The sequence below is a fragment of the Topomyia yanbarensis genome, chromosome 2 (genome assembly GCF_030247195.1).
Source record: "Topomyia yanbarensis strain Yona2022 chromosome 2, ASM3024719v1, whole genome shotgun sequence".
Taxonomy (NCBI): Eukaryota; Metazoa; Arthropoda; class Insecta; order Diptera; family Culicidae; genus Topomyia; species Topomyia yanbarensis.
Window position 1 is genome coordinate 58494613 of NC_080671.1, and position 20931 is coordinate 58515543.

Sequence of the window (20931 nt, forward strand, 5' to 3'; positions counted from 1 at the left end):
CTGAAAGTTGGCATTTGAAAATGAGAATTTGCACCACTGATTAAGACCGATTCGCACTTCAACGAATACGACAAAGTTGTATACACTCGAATCCCTCAGTTGTACCATCTTGCCTGAAAGAAAGTTGAGATTAGTACGGTCTTTTTTAATCTCAACTTTCTTCTCTTACGTGGAAATTGAAAAGAAAAAGAACGAGGCGTTCGTATGTGCAGTACATAGCATATGAATGACCTGTAGTTAGTTTGCAGGGAAGTTTGGCAGCCGAACAAATCGAAATGATTCCAGTTGTGGGCCAATATCTGGCCGCTATCAATGGCGGTGAAACAATGGTTACCAGAGATCCGGGACCCAAAGAATTCCTTTTAGAGCCACTGAGAAGATAAAGTTTTTGTGAATTGGAGTTTTCTTTTCAGTGGCAGTTTTTCGTATTTCTGGAAATCCGCGAACATTATTCCAATCCATGAAAATGGAAATGACGAAACATCAAAAACTATCGTGGAATAACTTCGTTACACACTGTCTCTAGCTAGTGATTATGCACTTCAAGCTCAATGCAAACAGTACCTAATCCACGATTAACATGACTTCATGCTTGGATGCTGAACAGCGACCTGTCGAGTTTAGCATCCTACATAACAGGGAGTATGGAAGGTCGTGCTCACTATAATATTATTCACACCAACCTATCGGCTGTTTTATATAACAATAGATAAAAAATAGAAATTTGTAATCAACGGTAGTTTTTGCAGCTATTTCGATCCTAGCTCTCAGATCGAGATATAATGATTGACATTGAAGATTGTCAGGTACTTATTTTAAATCAGGAGTAGCGCAGGGAAACTATTTAGGACCGTTTATGTATCTGTTTTACTTCAATGACGTGTGTTTAGTACTGATAACTCCTCGCCGGTCCTGCACAGATAATTTCAAAATATTTCGTCTCAGCTGCTAAATTCATGATTGACGATTTTCCCAACAACATCATGTAGCCTTCGCTGATCGCTATGAAGAAAGAACTACGTGTGTGTAAATCAAAAAAAAAAAGCGCGATCGAATTTTCATGAAACTTTTTGGCTGAGCTATACCTGCCAGACCCCAGAGCTGTTTATTGCCGAAGCTCTGCCTGTCAGAACATAGAACTTTTTAGCTGCCGAAAACCTGGGGAGAAGACACAATCGATTAAGAGGTGATGGAGGGTAGTAGTTCCTTTTGAACTGTCCTGGTTTTTTACTCGCTTGATATGGTCACCCTATAGTAGTCAATCTAATTCCCAATATTTTTGAACACAAGTTTCATTCGCTTCGGCATTTAATTATTACTATTTTCTTTATTGCTTGCTCTGAGCTTGGTTTAGAGTAATTTGATTGCTTTCTTGAACTTTGCAAATGACGAATTCTGCTTCGCGTTGTCATATACATCACAAACAATCTCACTCGAAACATTTTCAATCGGGAAAACGTCCGGAGAAAGCGACATTTGAATGACCTCCGATGTGTATGACAACGCGAAGTAGTATTCGTCAGTTGCAAGGTTCAAGAATCCAATCAAATTATTCTAAAACAAGCTCAGAGTAAGAAATATAGAAAATCGTAATAATTAAATACCGAAGCGAATGAAACTTGTATTCAAAAATATTGGGAATTCGATTGACTGATAAATGTAGTCGTGATTATTACCGAATATTTACTTGAGTAAAGCATTTTTTGGAAACAGCTATATTTTTTCTAAGTGAACATATAAACGTCGGAACAACTGTTTTCACTTAAACTTCCATAACAAACGAACAAAACGCACCAACGCATCCAAATTTTGAGAAACGTAAATTAGGTTTTAAAATAAACTTAGAAAATTTGGTGCAGTACGTTTGAAAAAACTTATTATGAGAAAATAGGGTGAACGGATAAATATGGGACACATTTTTCACTTAAATTGCCTTAACAAACGAACAAGAAGCACCAGGATTTCCAAAATTCGAGAAAAATTGTTGATTAAGTTTTAAAACAAACGTTGAAAATTTGGAGCAGTTTGTGTAAAAAGAAAAAAAAAGTTGTCCAAAAAACAATGAGGGTGAACGTATAAATGTGGGACACCACTTTTTACACTTAAACTACCATAACAAACGAACGAAACGCACCAGAGCTTCGAAATCTCGAGAAACATCGCTTATTAAGTTTTAAAATAAATGCCTAAAATTTGGTGCAGTTCGTCCTAACAAAAAAAAAATATCCTGAACATATGGGGTGAACGTATAAATGTGGGACAAACGGTATTATAATCATTTGTAGTTAGCTGTTTGGATGTAATAGAGTTTTTACACCGCTACTATGCAACAAGACTGGGAAGACCTACGGTGAGCTGTGTCTTGGTTGTATTGTATCCTTGCTAACTGCAGACTACATTTGAAGGTGCATGTTCCAACAAAATGAATTAAAATTAAATTTCGGTTTATCCAGCCTGCCGATCTGTCCTGCTCTACGTATTCAAAACACAGTTCAATTTAAATTTTAAAACAAAGCCGTTTTAAATAAAACAAAAACATACCGCTATACTGGAGATGTAATTGTTTCAGTTTTAGTTTAATAATACTGTAATTTCTTAAATAATTCATAAGCTTGGCTATTAACCGACAAAGTAATACTTAATCTAAATATTATTTACTTAAGTTTATTAGTACATTGTTCAAAATTTGATTGGAAAATGAAATTTCTTATTTCGTGGAAGAACTGAATATTTCCTTTGGCGAGCGTGGGCTTCCTCATCACTATTCTTAATATGCAGCTACTCGTTTTGCATATATTTTCTGAACAAACCAACCTACAGTGCTGGTCGCAATAATAGCAGCGCAAGCGTTTTTCAAGAATAGTGTTATATAGATATGCATATGTTTTACATGTTTGCATTGTGTATAGTGGTTAAAATTCAGTACCTGGTGGCCCAGCAAACCAGCAATCGTATATAAAAGTTTACAATAAATTACAAATAATGACAGACTAAATCAAAATTACAAATAGTGCAAGCAAAAATTATGTTTTGTTGTAAAAAGTTCACATAAAATGCAAACCTGTGATCGAAATACAATGTTGACTTGAAGTTATTTATTAGTCCACTACAACTTAAAACAAAATTGTACATGCGGAATAATAAAGACAATTTTGAAACATTGTATAGAAATTAATTTGCAATTGGATTAAACTGCAAAATCGTTCAAAAAATAGTCACCTCCTTATAGCACTTCGCAAATTCTCTGCCAGACTAGTTCAATATTTGAGCAATAAAAAATGGCTTGAGTACAGAATGTAGGTTGTGATTTGACAGGTATAGAAGGCATCATTGGAGTGCCATATTTAGGTTGGATTATGGTATTTTTAGATCGTAATCACAAAGCGATAAAAATGTTCAAATATAATCTTTGCTTGACAGTGTATAAATAGAAGAGTACATAGCGGCTATGCTGGGAATACGAAGATCTCAGGTTCGAAACTGGAAGTAAATCGTAGCAGGTAATTTTAATAATTGATGTGCCAGTAACTCCAACCTCACCCATGAAAAACATATCTACCAGTGTGGGCGTAACTGTGTCTTATAACAGAATTATGGAAATTTCATCCTGATTTTTTATTTTCATAATATTATTTTTTTAAAAATACTTCCTGTTACCACATTGGGGACATTAAGCTGCATAAACCTTCATGTGTGATTGTAAAGTTGATCATATATAAACTCAAAATGATAAACTAGATGATTGTATATGGCTTCTGATGGGATCAAAATTCGTCGTAAATCACATAGTTCTACTATACCGATTTGTTGTACGTATATGGCCTCCACTTCTGTTCACATAGAAGAGATCTGTGCATTTTATACAATCAATTCATGTCGTTGAAGAGTACAGTTAATCAAATTGCAACTTATTAAAGTGAATCAAAATGTTGGCTAACCTATTGACGCTACCTTTCGAGCCAAATAATACCACATTTCTATCATCAGCTCACGTTATTTTGCAACGGTCCAATTGGCGTGAAATTAGGCAAAGTTCAGACGATTGTGAAGGGGTCGTGTTGTGAGTTTATCGAACTTATTGTGTGTAATCAATCATTTTCTACTCGATGACGTTGCAATAGAAAGTTCCAGGTCTTTTTAGAATTCTCTTGAAGATACTAACGGATATTATTTTGCCCTCCGACCCATCTAACGATAAGTTTGAGCAGATGTTGCTCGCTTTTCACCGCTAGTATCACTTTTGTTTGTCCAGTGGAATGCATTGTGTATCTTTTTAGCAGAACATTGTAAAAGTTCCTGATCTTTACGGTATGTTTTGCCACTAGCATTCAACCGTTTGATGAGATTTCGTTGCTCAACTGTACAGTGCTTCGAACAACCCATTATCGTGAAATACTACAACATATAAACTTATAATTTCGGGCTAACTGTAAGCGTAGGAATGCCATACCGATCAGAGTAGATAAATTAAACTGAAAATCTTGAAAACTTTGGCGATTGAAAAACCTTTTGTGGTAGCGCTGCTATTTTTACGAACAGCTTCATATCGACTTTCTCCAGAAATTACAGCTATGTTTTATAAACAACTAGCTAATACCCATCGCGCGTTGCTGCGACTTTCAGCGAAATAGGAGTAAAACACAATTTGTTCCGAAGCGCCATCTGGCGGGTAGATAATCCCCAACCAATAGCACACAAACACGCTCCATAACAAATGAAAACTGTGTATAAATTTTTACGGAAATCGGTTAAGCCATTCGGGAGTCTATAAATCATATACATACAAACTTTGACTTTTATATATATATAGACTAGCTAATACCCGTCGCGCGTTGCTGCGACGCTCTGCGAAATAGGAGGAAAACACAATTTGTTCCAAAGCACCATCTGGCGGGCAGATAATCTCCAACTAATAGCACACAAACACGCCCCATACCAAATACCTACTGTGTGCAAATTTTTACGGAAATCGGTTAAGCCGTTTGGGAGTCTATAAATCATATACATACAAACTTTGACTTTTATATATATATAGATAGATAGATAGATAAGCCAATGATACCAAAAAGTGGCGCGTTTTACTCTTTGTACTAAACGTCGCTTACAAAGTCATACAATGTTATTGAAGAGTAGAATGTATGGGAATATTCTACATTAAACTCGAAAAAATATTAGCGCTGCTATTTTTTCGATCACCGCTGTATATAACTTAGGTTCGTTCTTGAAAGATTCATTTTTACAAAGCATAACTTTAACGAAAATTAGTGCCTAAAACTTTAAAGAATAATCCGAAGTAACTAATACTTAGTTACATACTCATTAATCCAATATGTCACTATGTTAGATCCGTTAGTTTGTCGATATACTTTATTAAGAACATATATCTGACGCAAATAATCATTCAATGACATTCCGAGGTGAAAAAATACATTCCTGCTCCATCGAGTGCGGCATCGCACCCGCAATTTTGACGTGGCATCTCTCCCAATTGTAGGAGAGAGATGCCGCACGACGACATTTCCCCTGAAATTATGGATGACCGTGCTCATGATTAGAATGCCTTCTAAAAGATCCCAGCTATTCAACCGATACATGATTTACCAAAAAAAAATCGAACAATTTAAAAAAAAAACGAAGTTTTAATGTCGTGCTGAAAAATTTTCGGCACTCCGTGGTGCAACTGTTCGTACATAATCATTCATAAAATTTTTGTGAGTTAATAATAAGGATTATTTTACATCTTCAGTGTTATAATTCTTCGAATGACAAACTCACAATATCATATTACCGTGTACAAGTAACCCTATATACGAGATATAGAAAGTGCGACATCTCACCCGACGCGGCATCTCTCTCGAAATTACCCTACATTGTTCAAAATTTGATTGGAAAATGCAGCACAGACTAACAGACATAACACTCAAAAACAAAGCTTCGCCCGCTTTAACGGTCATTTTAAATATATTTGTAGTTGGACTGTCGCCACATTTGAAATTATGGCGCCACTGACATATGAAGAAGTATATGGGGGATAGACCACTAGTGAAAAATTGTTCCCAAACCTTAGGGGTAACTCACCGGTGAATGAGTGTTTGGGACCGTGAATAAAAGGTGGAGCTAGTGTTCTGGGAAAATTGCCGGATCGATATTTTTTAGGGAATTCCTTCATACTGTTATGTCTGTTAGTCTGTGAATGAAGTTTCATATTTCGTGGAAGACTTGAATATTTCCTTTGGCGAGCGTCGGCTTCCTCATCGCTGTTCTTAATATGGAGCTACTCGTTTTGAATATATTTTCTGAACAGACCTACTTATTATTGCTAGATGTATCAGCTGAATAATGCCTGTCAGTGAATGATGTAATTGATTAATTGAAACAATAGATTAGTTTAAAAGTATGGCAGAGAGCATGGTGTTGTACTTGGCTTTAGAGTTGTGTTACTGTTGAAGGACCTTCAACAAATTAGGTTTTAATGTATAGCAAATTGTAACATGTGCTAGAACGTGAAGATAGTTGTGATAGATTAAAATAAAGTAAGCTAGAACGTGAGTCGATAGTTGTGATAACTTAATATTCATTCGTGAATTAAATTGCACGCTCTTGAAAAAAGCTACATTTTTTATGTTTCTGTGGTTGTGTTCTGTATACAACCCCTTAATTTGTTCCTAGAAGTTTAAATTCAATAGTAGCGGAGGAAAGAATGGTATAGAAAAAAAAGCAATGATGAGATTGTGAGTGACGGGAGAGTGCGGGTGTAGATAGTAAAGGAAAAGGAATTTTCGTAAGTAGCGAATGGGTACAAAACCTAATACTAACAAAATCTACTTTATATGTGATGCGTGATTTTGTATCGAATGAGATAAGCTTTAGTGATTATGATGAGTTTTTTTTACGTCGTGTCTATACGGCGATTGTCGACTTCAGGAACTGTAAAATTATACCCCCCATAAGAGAATTGGTGGGATTCACTGCGATTCACTGATGGTATCTATCACCGACGTCAGAGAGGTGACTTCACCATCTGGAGCCTAGATATCTACCCATCAACACAGGGTTTTACTTTCTTTTTGAAGGAAGACGTTATCATAGATTTTTCACCTAAAATAATCTCAACCGAACTTGGCTGGGATTGAACCCAGATTCGCTATGGTGAGAAACGAGCACTCTTACCATTCAACCACCGGCGCCATCTGCACAAACTGTTATATCTGTAATATCTGCTAAACTAGCAGGAGCCAAAAGAAGATAATTCACTAGAATCAGATCTCGAACAAATTTTACTTATCTTTGAATGCTTTCTTTGCAATGAATTGCGAAGGGTGTCCAATAAAACGAACAATTAAGAAGTTTCCTTCTCTCGGAATAAACTTGAGCTGAAATGCTTCAGGGTTTGAGACTAAAATCTATGAATACCCGTTAAACCACTAATTACACCTATCTGATCGATCTGATCACGAAATCAAAGATATACCGTGGACGGTTGGTAAATGGTAGCTCTAATTATTTACAGCTGTTGTAAATGCCCTAACACATTTTGTTGGTTTCACACAAGAGGAAACACGGCTTTTTCGCACGGAACATATCCTCCGTAAAAAAAGTTCAATTTATTGAAATGAATCGTCCGATTACCCTGCAACGAGCAAATAGACAAACAGTGTGCTAGCAACTTTTCCGTACTCCACCGGGTCTGACAATTCTCTTCAATTCTTCGCAATATTCCGTTCACATCTCTCGCCTTGATATTTACCGGAACGGGGCATGGAGTAATGAAAAATTAGAGATAGATAATTTAATATCTAGCATATCAATAATTATGTACAGTTACCAAAATTGTGTGCACCTGGTAAGGCTCGTTTTTGCTACGGTATTTAAAACTAACGATTGTTTATAGATTTACGACTGCACCGCAGCTAGCCTTTCATTCCCTTCGGTCATATGAAAAACTCTCTTTCCTCCCTTTCCATTCCTCCGCTTGTGATGCTTATATAATTCAGTATTGCCCCTTTTATATCATTCCCATTCTGTCGATTCATGCTCCCTCATTCGCGGTGAATAAACTTTTTTCTTTCTTTTCAATTTACTCTGCTAATCAAAAACCACCGCCCGCCTGCAGACAGGTGCGGTGAACGTGGTAAAAGCTGGGTGCCGTGGTAGTATGTACCTACTCTACTTGTACGATGCAACACACGCAATGCACTGCGGAGTAGAGCAGGCGAATTCACTTTCAACTCGACATTGATCTTGAATCGGTAGCCGGTTTTTTGTTGTGGCACAGCAGACAAGTAGGTGTTCCCCGTTCGGTATCACTGCAGTTAGTGTTGTATTGTAGGTACTGGAACTGGCTTGGCACATTTAAGTATTTCCATAAAAACTTATAATCTTTTTGCTGTCAATTTCTAGAGCACGCCACATTATAATGGTAGTGGTTTACTCTTAAAATGCATTCAGATGGAACATTGAAACAAATTATGTTTATGTTAGTAACCCATTAAGCGTTCGCACAATGTTTAAAATTAGTTCCATTTGTTGATATGCCAGATGAAAAAGACTTCATTCCTCGGTAGAAATAATGTAGTTTGTCTACGTTGCAGAGTGGCACCGTTAGTTATGGACAATATTACTGTTTTCATAGAACGTATGTAATAAATACTTTCGGTGTTTAATAGGTTAATCGAAAGAACTCACCACAATCCAATTTCACGAAGATTGATAGCAAAAGTGTACAGGAAAAGCGCCGAGAGGTGAGAAACGTTTTTCTATAAAGGCATTCAATGTGCATTTCTGGTTTTATAGGAAAGACATTGCAGGGGCCATCAGGTGGCCAGTCGCTGGAAATCTGGTTTTTTGCACTGAGGCACAAACTAGTTTGTTCGGTAGGCTAAAAAGAAAAGTTTATTAGATGGAAATTGGCTCTTCCGCAACTAGCACAGTGTTTGGAACATTAGGATACATCCGATTTGTGGGTCATTGTGCTGCACAGTGGAACGAAATGCAGTAACTACGAATCAAAATACTTTTAGGGTACAATATGCTATATTTCTCCTTAGTGGAGAACAATTTTGGCTAAAATTATTTTTTCTCCATTAAGGAGAAAATTGTTTAAAGCCATTTTTGCGCGTGAAGAGTACAAAATGTTTAATTCAATTAGTTAAATTATATTATAAAACTTCTCCGGAGATATTGAGCCTTTGAATTATGTGATCTTGATCGTAAAAACTGTTTTAATCATTAATTTCAGTATTCTTGACTTTAAAAGTGCATAACTTGCATACAAAATCTAATTACGCCATTCAACCCAGTACATAAATTTGCACGAAGAATAGCTACTTACATGACCCTAGTAACAATTGGGGTTGTATGGTAGTTTTAAGGCCAATCATAAAACTAAGATTGCACTTGTAGCGTGCTATAAAATTGCAATTGCTATTTGGGGATTTTTTTACTTAATTTTCAATCTTACTGGAGGAGTGTTTCAATTATAAGATATAACAAAATTTTATCAACAGTTTATTAAAACCGATTATGGAATTAAGTTTCGAAATTGTTTCATCAGAATTCGTAACTAACTTAGTGACAGGATTTAGCTAGCGCCGAATTGACGCCTCCTTTTCTTGCGGGTTATCATGCTTTATTAGGGTTTGCTCACGAACACAAATTGTGTTTTTGGTACTAGCGTCCTGTCAGTCTGTCACTAAGTTAGTGTCGGATTCTGATAAAGCGAAGTTGAAACGCAAACCCATACCTAATTTACTTTTGGGATTGATAGTAGCATTGCGAAACATGGAAACATTCTGTATTGTAATATCAATCACATTCGCTTTGAAGACCTATGTGCTAGCGATGACCTACATGATTTTTCATGATCTACTTACAAGCTTCCCCCGAAACGGAAAAAATAACCGATATCTCTATATCGTTATATAAACATAACGTAATTAGCCAGCTCATCCAGTAATGTTTCAATTAGGGTTTTCTGCGTTTCAGATCTGGGGCACTGTGTACTGTTTTCTGTGCAGACTCTGAAAACGATTGTATAAATTACAGTTTGGAAAGGAAATGGCTGAGAATTATATAATTGTTCATCGAAGTTTAATGTCTGAGAAGTCCGAAAAACCCGTAACTAGAACATTCCAATGCATAGCACGTATGTTCTTTATATTTCCTCTCAGAAAAATGTTGTAGTGGTTTGAAAACGCTTACGCTACACAAAGTTTTATTTCGATGATCGGTATGATGGTGACTTATTTAAGTTTTTCCCAGAAAATTTATGTTTTGTGCTATTAAAATTGTATTAAAGAAATTTTATTTACAAAATATACATTTATAAAAAAAATCATTAAGGTTTTAATTGAAATTCATTCCGAACAATTAAAAAAATGACGAAGATTGGTTTAAAAGTTTTTTGGCAATCGTCATCACGGAACTTCATTTTTGGAAAATCAGCATTTCGAGATAATCGATATTAGAACGAAGGTTTTTTGTCTACGTGGTATATGAATGCTTCGCAAAAAAATCATTTTTAAACAACGATTTATTTTTTCACTCAAAATACCTAACCCAATTAACAGTATAGCAAAATATGTTAAGAGAGTTTGGAAACGTAAATCTTTTGTGTTTTGTCTCATTTGGTTGAGCATTGCACAGTGGGACGAGCCCGGACTTAAGTCCATATATGAAGGTTATGCAATATTCTCACTAGTATTTTTCTCGTAACAGCTAAGCCATCAGAGACATTTTCACGAGATTTTAGGTGATTTGAATGCAAAATGAATTTTTGACAGCTTTTTGAAGGGCATAACTCAAGTGTTTTTTGCATTATTTGACCATAGGAACTACATACGGTTATTCTCGTTTTTCAAAGAAACGGTTGATTATATGAATTGCATTATTTCACCAAAATTATCCGTGTGATAAAATTACATCGTAAAATCGCCAAAAATAAGTCACTAGTTGGTTTAGTTAGTGTTTAGATAACTGTTTGTCATGAATTTTTATAGAATTCGAACTTCTAAAGCGAAAACAACAACGACGCCCGTGAATGCCCGCGATCACACCATGCTCATTCGAAAGCTTTTCATTTTCTCTTTAATATGAACCTATGCTAGTTTTGCGAAAACTTGCGATAAGCAGTCAAAATTTAAAAAAAACTGTGGATGGAGACTCATGGTTATTAATAATATTTAATTTGAATATTCACTTTATAACTAGAATAATGAAACTAATTTATGCACTACTTTCAAATAGCATTTAGAGCATGATCTACAAAGGTTTTACTAGTGATCAAGAGTGAGGAGCCGAGTGGGAAGTATGGTTTTTAAGTGGTAAAGGAATTAAGAATGTTTAACCGTTGTGTGTCCGACGCGGTACCTGGGTATTTTTATATGTTTCAATTAATGAAATTCCTATGTTTATCCATAACTGGAAATTGAAACTTTGTGACATCTTAGAACTTCACTAAGTCAAGCTTTTGGGTTAATAATATTGTTGATATAGTAAGGGTGGGAGTGAGGAGGGGCTCCTGATTTTTTTACTACGTAACAGGCCGACGTGGGTACCCACAAAACTAAAATGCCCATAACTAAGGTAATATCCAACCGATTTCGATACTTTTGGCTGTTTTGGATTCAAGAACTCATCCATATTTGGACTTGGTAAAAATGAGTCGGGTTACTTAATTCGGTTCCCGGGAATCCGGGTTTCCGGAAGCAGGTTCCTGTGCAGGAGTACTATTTGCGAACTTCAATGAAATACTAGCAATATGGGTATCAAAAGTCTTGGAATTGCATCAGTAGGCTGTATCTCGTGCTTTTGGAACCATTTGGTGATATGAACTTGTAACGGACATTCCGGAGCAGGTTCCCGTGGGGCCGTGAATGGCCATTCCATTCCAATTCCATTTTTCAAATTGTCATAGGGTCCCGTAACAATAAAAACAGACTTCCGAGACAATTTGAAGCGTTTTGATACTCATATTACTAGGACATTATTAAAATTTACAAATCATATCCTAGTACTGGAACATTACTCCGGAAAATCCGGATTACCAAAAACCAGATCCATTATTCCGGTTCTATTGTACAGAATCTAAAATTGGACGAGTTTCTGAATCCAAAACATTTAAAAGTGTCCAAATCGGTTAAAGGAATCCATAGTTATGAGCATTTCAATTTGTGGGTACCCGGGTACCCTCGTTGGCCTGTTAAAGGTGTTTTTTTGTTGGACACATAACTATTAAAAATCAGTAAATATTTTCAACCATTGAAATGTGTCACAAAATGTTTCATGAACTATTTTTGCTAACTTACGCAATAACTGTCAAATTGAATGAACACAGTTGAGTTCTAGTCATTTGGTGAGACTATTTTATCCGAGTTTGCATAGCACTGATATAGCTTAAGGGTGTGCGATATTATCCAAATAAAATAAGACCATTTTTAAATGAACCATATACGCGAAAAAAGGATTTTGGATTTATTTTTATTTAAGGTATGAAATAAGCAATCTAAGTAACTTAAAACACACCTGCGAAAACAAAATCGTTAACCATCTTGTTGATTAGTGAATGTTAATCAATATTCCACTAAGACGCTCAAAATGTTTGTTTTGAAAATGAAAGAAAATGTAGTTTTCATACCAAGTAACCCACTAATGAATTAAACGTTCCAAAATTAGTCGATCACATCTTATTTGATCCTTAAAATAATATAATCATTTCTGAAGCCCCATAATGAGATGTCAATCAATTCGTTTCAATACGGAAAATAAATTCCAAAATTACAATTGAAAGAAATCATTATTAAAGACAAAATATTTACTTTTGAGCCTCTTTAATAAGTAGTAAAGTTAATTTCTATTTTTATAACCAACATAGGAATTCAGCGCACAAAAATGTCTTTAAAAAATTTTTGAACCTTCACAACAAAATAATTATTTTTGAGCCACCCTAATGTATGATGATTTTTTTTACAAGTGTTAATATCAAAAACGATTTAGCACACGAAAATTAATATACACAAATTTTAAGGACGATTTAGAAAAGAAAATATTTTTGAGACACCCTAATGAACAGTAAATGTTTATTTTTGAGATGTTTTAATATCAAAAACGAATTCAGCGTACCAAAATTACATAAAAACGTCCTATATGAACCGCTACGGAAAAGTTTGGACTTTAGTCCACATTTTGTTCTAAGTCGTGCCACTGTGCATTGGCATGAAATGTCGAACGATATAGTACGGCTTGTAATAATTTAGAAAAGCGTTTACCAGCCACAATTAATTACAAGTACTTTAACAGAACTAAATACATTGTAACTTGACTAATTTGGCATGTTTTTGCACGTGAAATAGTAAAGAATAAACTGCAGTGAACTATTTTGTAACTGTTACTTCATTTTAACGTTCCAAGGCCCAAATTTTAAACTGTGATAATTTGCCTTAAACCATATGCTAACCATAATATGTGATCGCATATTGTTTTATGAAAAGTAGACAGAAGAAGGTGAAAAATGGTATTTTCAGTTTGTTTTTAATACATCAGGATCGGTTTTATGAGCAATTCAAAAAAGTTTTTATTATCAATTCTAAAACTAGCCAGATAGAGGAGAGGGATCGAAAATTAAGTAAAATAAAAAAAAGTTACGCGAGTACCTAATTTTGGCGTAGATTTGAGTGCTTAGTTGTATACCGTTATTAGGTTTTGTACACAGGTCCTCAACAAAGTTGATTCTAATACCATTTTCAACAACTTAACTGAAGACATCAAATAAGGTTTTGTTAAGAGTTAATTCTAGGGATTAATCATCAAAATTATTTTTCAAGAGATACGCAGCATTATATTATAAAACTTCTCCGGAGATATTGAGTCTCTGAATTATGTGATTTTGATCGTAAAAATTGTTTTAATCATTAATTACAGTATTCTTGACTTTAAAAGTCCATAAATCTAATTACGCCATTCAACCCAGTACTTAAATTTGCACGAAGAATAGTCACATACATTTTTTTTTACTTACTTTTCAATCCCACTGGGGGAGTGTTTCAATTATAAGATATGACAAAATTTTATCAACAGTTTATAAAAACCGATCCTGACTAGCATAAGCATAAGCATAAGAGATTGCCCGTAGAGTTTATAAAAACCGATCCTGACTAGAGACAAACAAAAAATGCCATTTTTTCATAATTTTTCTCCTGCTTTCCAAATGGCAATATGCGGTCACAACACAGTTAAGTGGGTATTTCTGTCGAGCAGAGTTATCTATATACGAATTCGTGCTATGGAACCGTTGCCCTGAAGAGCCTTTCATCTCGCAAAAATATCAAAAAATGGATGAACATGCTCAAAAGTACGATGTGGAGCCTGGACAGGTATGAAAAAAAACGTAAATTGGAAAATTTGAAACGGTCCATATTCATGGTCTTTTTAAGAGGTTGTGTGGTGTTTGAGCCCATGAGAATTTGTGTATGTAGTACACAATTTCCGTTCGGTGGGGAGTTGTGAACATAGTTTTGTTTTCGGGGCATAACTACCATAAATATTGGTCGATTTTCAATGTTAGACCTGAGATTTATTAAGGACACCTTAATACATCCACAGGCTGAAGCAATTAAAAAAAAATCATTGTCTTGTTTGAGATATGGCAGAATGCGTGAAATGCGTGGAATCGGCATTTTTAGTATGGTGGGGAGTTGTGAACCATCGCAAAAAGTAGAAGAGATGTAATATTTTTCATATTTTATTTTATTTATATTTTATTAGGGCTATAGAAGATAAATTCTAAGATATTTCTAAACAAAAGATGAGATGGAAAAAAGATCTGATTCGCAATGAGTCAGTGACAACTTGATTCGCGCCAGGTCACCTGAATTCGTCGGTTGTGGCACAGGGAAATTAAAATCGTGGCAGAATCTTGTTCTTCGCAAAAATTTGAACAATATTATATCCTAATATGTATGATTCGTCCCAGATTATCGAATTATGATACTTTTGTATTTAAAAAAACATACTATAACCCACTGTTCACAACCCCCACTAATGGTGGTTCACAACTCCCCACTTTACATATCTTCGAAAAATACGTATATTCATCGACACACTAAAGGTTCATCCAATTCTTTTTGTCGATGGAAACCAATTACTTAAGAAATGGTTTGTTTTGCAATCAGCTACATACAGGGATTCCACATACCCCAAATACAGTAAAAAAACTTTTTGTTTGGTATATTTAGTCGCTAGTTACCTGTACATGAAGAACATGGGTTAATGCAACATTTGCTAATGAGAATGACAGTAGAAACATTTTACAGTAGTTACCACATTTTTATCATCTATAGCTTAGCGGGAATTGACGGTGTTCACAATTCCCCATGGTTCACAAATCCCCACCGTCCCCTATGCAATTTTTGGATCTGATGGTGGAGTCATAATATGGAGAAAGCCCACTGCTAAGATATAATTGCAAAATTTATAGGTGTATTTGAGTTCCTGGAGTGGGTGATGTATCTTCATTGATATCGCGGTAGATCATTTTGGTTATTTAGACATTGTGAAACCGAATTTAAACGCTGACGCGAAACAATTAGGATGTGGAAGAAATATTGGTTTTGTCCATGATAACGATCCGAAGCATATCGATGGTGATTAAAGTGTTATATCTACATGGGTGGATCGAAAAATTCGAATTTTTTTTTGTGTTTTCTTAATGTACTTTCAGTCAAGAATGTTAAATTTCAAAAGACTCCGACTATTATAATTGAAGTTACCGCATTAAATAGCCGAAGGTATTCTACGACCAGAGTGACTGTTCAATTTTCGTGTATCCAGGGTTTTCCCCAAAAGTCAAAAGGCACATATATTTGGAATGCGCATCGAATGCTTGTCCATTCCGGAAGTCAGATTCGTCAGAATGTACATTAATGTTAGTACACTAATGATCTTTCGAAAATTAAGTTGTTTGAGAAGTGTGTTGGCGGACTCACGCAAAACAATAATAAGAGTTATAATCAACTCATTTCGAAAATTAGTCCAAGGATTCTTCCTGGGGATGTTTTACCAGTAGAAATCGCATCTTTTACTTCGGCTTGTACTTTCAACACAGAAAATGTTGCAGTGTTGAAAATTTTTTAAGCATTGGAGATGCCTTGTGCTTCAAATGTCCATGAGCTTGTCTCAATGGAGGACGAGGCTAGAGGCTACTAAAGAGGGAAGAATGGCACGTCGTTACCATCAAAATAACATTCTTGATACTACTGCCACCTCAGAGGATAGTCAGTATGGCCTCGGAATAGATGACTCTATGTAGGTCGAATATTACTCATTTTAACATTGCACAATATTGACTCGAAATTTTAAACACAAATATCTCAAAATCGTGTTTTTTTCGAAAACGGCTTCACGGTGACAATATTTCGGCACATACTAAACCGATCAATTTGAAACTTCCACCTTTTCGTTTCTAATTACAATGGCTTCCTCGTGAACGATATTTCTATTTATTAGGCCAAAAAAACTAAGATTCTATGTCATCTAAAATCAAAAATTGTAGAAAAATTAGTACCGTTCTATAACAAAATAACATTTTGTAAAATCCTTCGTTCACGAAGCGTGTCCAGGTATGTACTAACGAAAAGAAATTAGTTTTTCCATTGCAGATGAGCCGTTCTGGATTTATCATGGTCACCGTGCATGAGATTTTAAAATAAGGTGATCCGTGGCAACAGCTTCACTGTCACTGTCAGCTTGTAAACTATTGCAACATAAAAGTTACTACAAATACCTTTAGACATGTACTACAATACATGTTAAATAGACTCACACTAAAATATACAATGATGAAAAAATCGCAAATATGCCCTATTTTTGACACTCTAGTAGATATAAGTAACCCCTTAAGGGATGGTTACCGTAAAACATTTAATCACTGATTCCATTCTATTCGACCTCAGGATTTAAACCCAATGAAGCATTTGTAGTACTATTTGGAGCGAAATTCAGAAGCATGCAATTACTATTATGATACACGTAAAATGGTTCTGCTGAAGAAATGACAGTAATATTCCATTGCGACGAAGAAATGTCATACACGATATATACTGTGTTCAGTGTTTTGAATTTGAACGGAATCTGTACTGAGAATTTGTAGGCGTTGTTGGTTTTTTCGGGTTAGTAAACGAAGTATCCTTGCAGTACATAGTCAATTGAAATTTATTTAATATACATTGTTTTACTTAATCAAAATCATATCAAAATATCAAAATATATCAAAAGAACAATTGAAGGTAAACTTTGAATTGGTCGGTTTTAAGTCAGACCGGACAAAGTCGCAAAACATAAAAAATGAGATAACGATAACACCGGATAAAGAATTTCTTCAGCTACATTCGACTTTTGCCAGATTTTAAATATGTAACCATAAACAAAAATTATTGCAAAAAATAATTTTCAATTATAACGTCGAGGATGCTACGATTCAAACTTTAAACCTGTTTTTCTCGAAATCAATATTTTGTCACTTAGTCCGGTCTGACTTAACACCGACCAATTCATCTTCGAAATATTTAGGCGTTTCACTATCATCAGGAAACAGGACGGATAATCTCTGTTCTGAGTATTTCATACTCCAATTTGGTTCGCTTAAACGTCTTTTCATTGTTATTTGAAAGATGGGGAAAACTTTGAACAAGTAAATTAATCGTGTATACAAAACTTACTTACACCATTGCACGGTGGCTTAGCGATCATGGTTTTGGGAGACTGCTCAACAAAGAACACAGTAAGTTAAACCGGAAAATAAGCCGAAACTAATCAGAATCGGTTGTGTCACTGGAGTCGGAATTCTCACCCTTAGTCCAATAGTGCCCAGAGAACTCAAGCGGTCTTAAGATGGCCCTTAGTGAATAAATTTCTCGTTGCCACCCTGTTTTTTCTAGTTACATACTAATGCATAATAAATGTGTATTATTCGTTGGAAGTAGTTCACTAGAAGAGCATATTTTGTCGGCCATTTAAGGGCAACTTCAACACCTTCTTCCAAGATTATATAACGTTACTCAAATATTAAAAAAAAAACTGAAAGAAAACAGATTGTTATTCAAGTAGTTGATCAATAATATTTATTTAAAAACGGCGTTAGTTCGACACGCAATAGCAATTCGCTTCCCATTAATTCTACTAATTTGAACTAAATATGTGTTATAAATTTAAATACGCTTCTAATGAAAATGTTTTCTTGTGTATTATCGAATATTACTTGTGTTTAAAGAAATTGTATTCATAAAGATCGTTCGTCTATGTGAGAAATGCAGAAGATATGTTTCAAAATATAAGATTATGTTCTTATTGAGAAAAATAAGTTATGATCATTTTAGCATAGCTTTCGTTTTGTAAAATGGCACGGCTTGGCTAAAGTCAGTCTATTAATTTCCTGAATTCTTTCCTAGTAGAAAATAGTACAAAAGTGCTTGCTGCAATAGTTGGCATATATATTTTTAATGCATCGATAAAAAGTGCTAATGACGCATGAACTTTCTTTCTTTATCCAACAGAAATTAGGAAAAGCTTTCAGAATCACGTTTATACACCGTTATTACCGCTGTATCTTTTCTTTCATTTAGCTCATTCTCGTGGTGTGCACGAAGCACACAAAGCGTAAATCGTCAAGTGTTCTTGAGATTCTTTCACATAAATCCCAATATGGTACCGATTGGTGATCCACTGACCCATAAGCCCAAGCGGAAAGCTTTTCACAAATTGAGAACTGATTCATCCAAGCACATTCTTTACTTACGTTGTATAGAGAAAAAATTGTATGTCCTCATGCGGACAATCGTAGTCTTTTTTCCACATGCACTTGAAGAAGTTCAAATCGAAAACACCTCCAGAAAACAAACAACACGTCTCTGAAACAAAAAAAAAACATCGAAGCACGCACGGCATTTATTAACTATTTGTTCACATTGCTAAAAAAAACTATTAGCAGCATAATTTTTCATTTTTTTTTTGATAAATTCTTCACTTTCATCGAACATTAACACATTCCAATGCGGGAAAACACTTTCCATTTCCAATACCACGGCTCGTTGCTACTACACGCGTTCAACTTTTTAAAACGCTTGCTCAACAAACTGATAATACGTTACCTGCCAGTAAAGATAGAATCAGTAACAGTCGCACGAACCAACTCATTATATTTTGAACCTAAATTAACCGTACTAAAAATTATGTGATGAACTTTGGCGAACTTTAAACCGATTTTTATGCCATTGATTGCCACTCTAGGTTTCGATATTCCGGCAACGAATTACTAGTTACTAAACTGCCGGGAGCACCATTAAAACATTTTCGCTACAGCGCGCCTGCAGCTATTTCCACTGGAAAGCCCGAAGAAAGTACCACCTCATCGTTACGGAAGCACGGATAGAACTGAAAATGCTGCGCTAAACGGAGGCTCACCGAAAGCATTTCAAGTTTCAGCTCAGGCTGCACCGCCGACGATGTGGTAAGTTGGACCAGGAGGAGGGAATTTTCTAGTTGGTGATTTTTCTTTCGCTATGCGCCGAGCTAAGCTTCGAGGCTCTTTTCCGCGGCTAGCTCCGCATACGCGAGTACACAATAATAATGGGTAAAGGAAAACGAAACTCCCGGCCAGCCTATGCTTGGACGTTATTGCTCAGAAAATCTAGTGGTCAGCTTCAAATGAGCTCGTCGGTGCGTTTATGATTAGTATGGAAAATTTCATCTGTTATTTAATTATACAGTTAAGATAAAATAGTAGCACTCAAAGTTTAGCTGAAGTGCAGTATGCACCAAAAAATGCAGACATTTTATTATTTTGAACAGGCCCGTGCGCAGAAAATTTGGGGGGGGGGGGTTTTGATTTTTGAACGTTTATTTTAAAAGAAACGTACAGAATACCTCAAACTTTGAAGATTTTTTCAGAAGCCTGGACCTAGTCTTGTGAACCAAACGAATCATTGGGTAAATGTTTGTTATCGAGAAGGAGTCATCAAAAGACACCGCTGCATAGTGGTCGAAAAACCCAAAAACGTGAACTTAATTCACTAGAGGCCAAACCATCGAATATTTTCACAGGGTATCTTTGGACGAATTGTTCGTATGAATATTCACCACAACCTGATAAAAATTAAAATTAAGCATGAATTACTTCGACTAAAAAAAACTTTTTTTACTGACGAGGTAGAAAGTTAGTGTCTTCTACAAAGTTTTAGAAATGCTCGTAATGAAGAATTTTGTTGAACAACTTGAACTTGTAGGACTTAAGGTTATCGATTTATAAAGCGTTTTCTATGGCAACACCCTTAAATTTAGTTTTTTAATATAACTTTTTCCTCTGTGACTTTTCGTGCAAACCATGTTCCAAACAAATATAGATGCATTAAAACCACATAATATTGTTGAAGACTGCAAGTAAAAATACTCATTCGTTTCCAAGTTATTGACGAATTTAACATTTAAGAAATAACATTTAACATTTACGAAATAATCCGAAAAAAAAATTCCTTGATTTTTATATGGAAAAAGTAAATAAACATTACAAAGTGAGCTTATCCTATTCATAGGGCTCTAGAGTGCCACGCATCAAACATTCTTACCTTCATTATGGGTAGTCTGCACACTGAAAATAGTGCCTGTCTTGGTTTGCACCTTTCTCTCTTATACGCAGTTGGTGCAAAAAAAATTTCTTCAATAACTCTAAAACGAATGAGCATTTTTACGAGAGGTGTGAGCCGCGCCCCCGATTTAAGGAAAATTTTTAAATGCAGTCTTCGACAATATTTTTACATGCAGTCTTCAAAAATAATTTAATTTTTACACGCAGTCTTCAACAATATTATGTGGTTTTAATACCTCAACATTTGCCTGGAACATCGCTTGCACGAAAAGTCACAGTGGAAAAAGTTATATTAAAAA

At 35.3% G+C, this 20931-nt stretch overlaps 1 protein-coding gene across 1 annotated transcript in view; it reads right to left on the reverse strand.

The window, feature by feature from the left end:
- The window catches only part of LOC131679493 (uncharacterized), a 116159-nt gene extending 96797 nt beyond the window's left edge, over positions 1–19362 (reverse strand). The window contains exons 1-2 of the mRNA XM_058960229.1: positions 19140–19362; positions 18788–18899 (exon numbers count right to left, since the gene is read on the reverse strand). Of these exons, the coding sequence (XP_058816212.1) occupies positions 18788–18899; positions 19140–19185 (158 nt within the window). The 5' untranslated portion in view covers positions 19186–19362. The remainder of the gene's footprint in view (positions 1–18787; positions 18900–19139) is intronic.
- Between the last annotated feature and the right edge of the window lie 1569 nt (positions 19363–20931).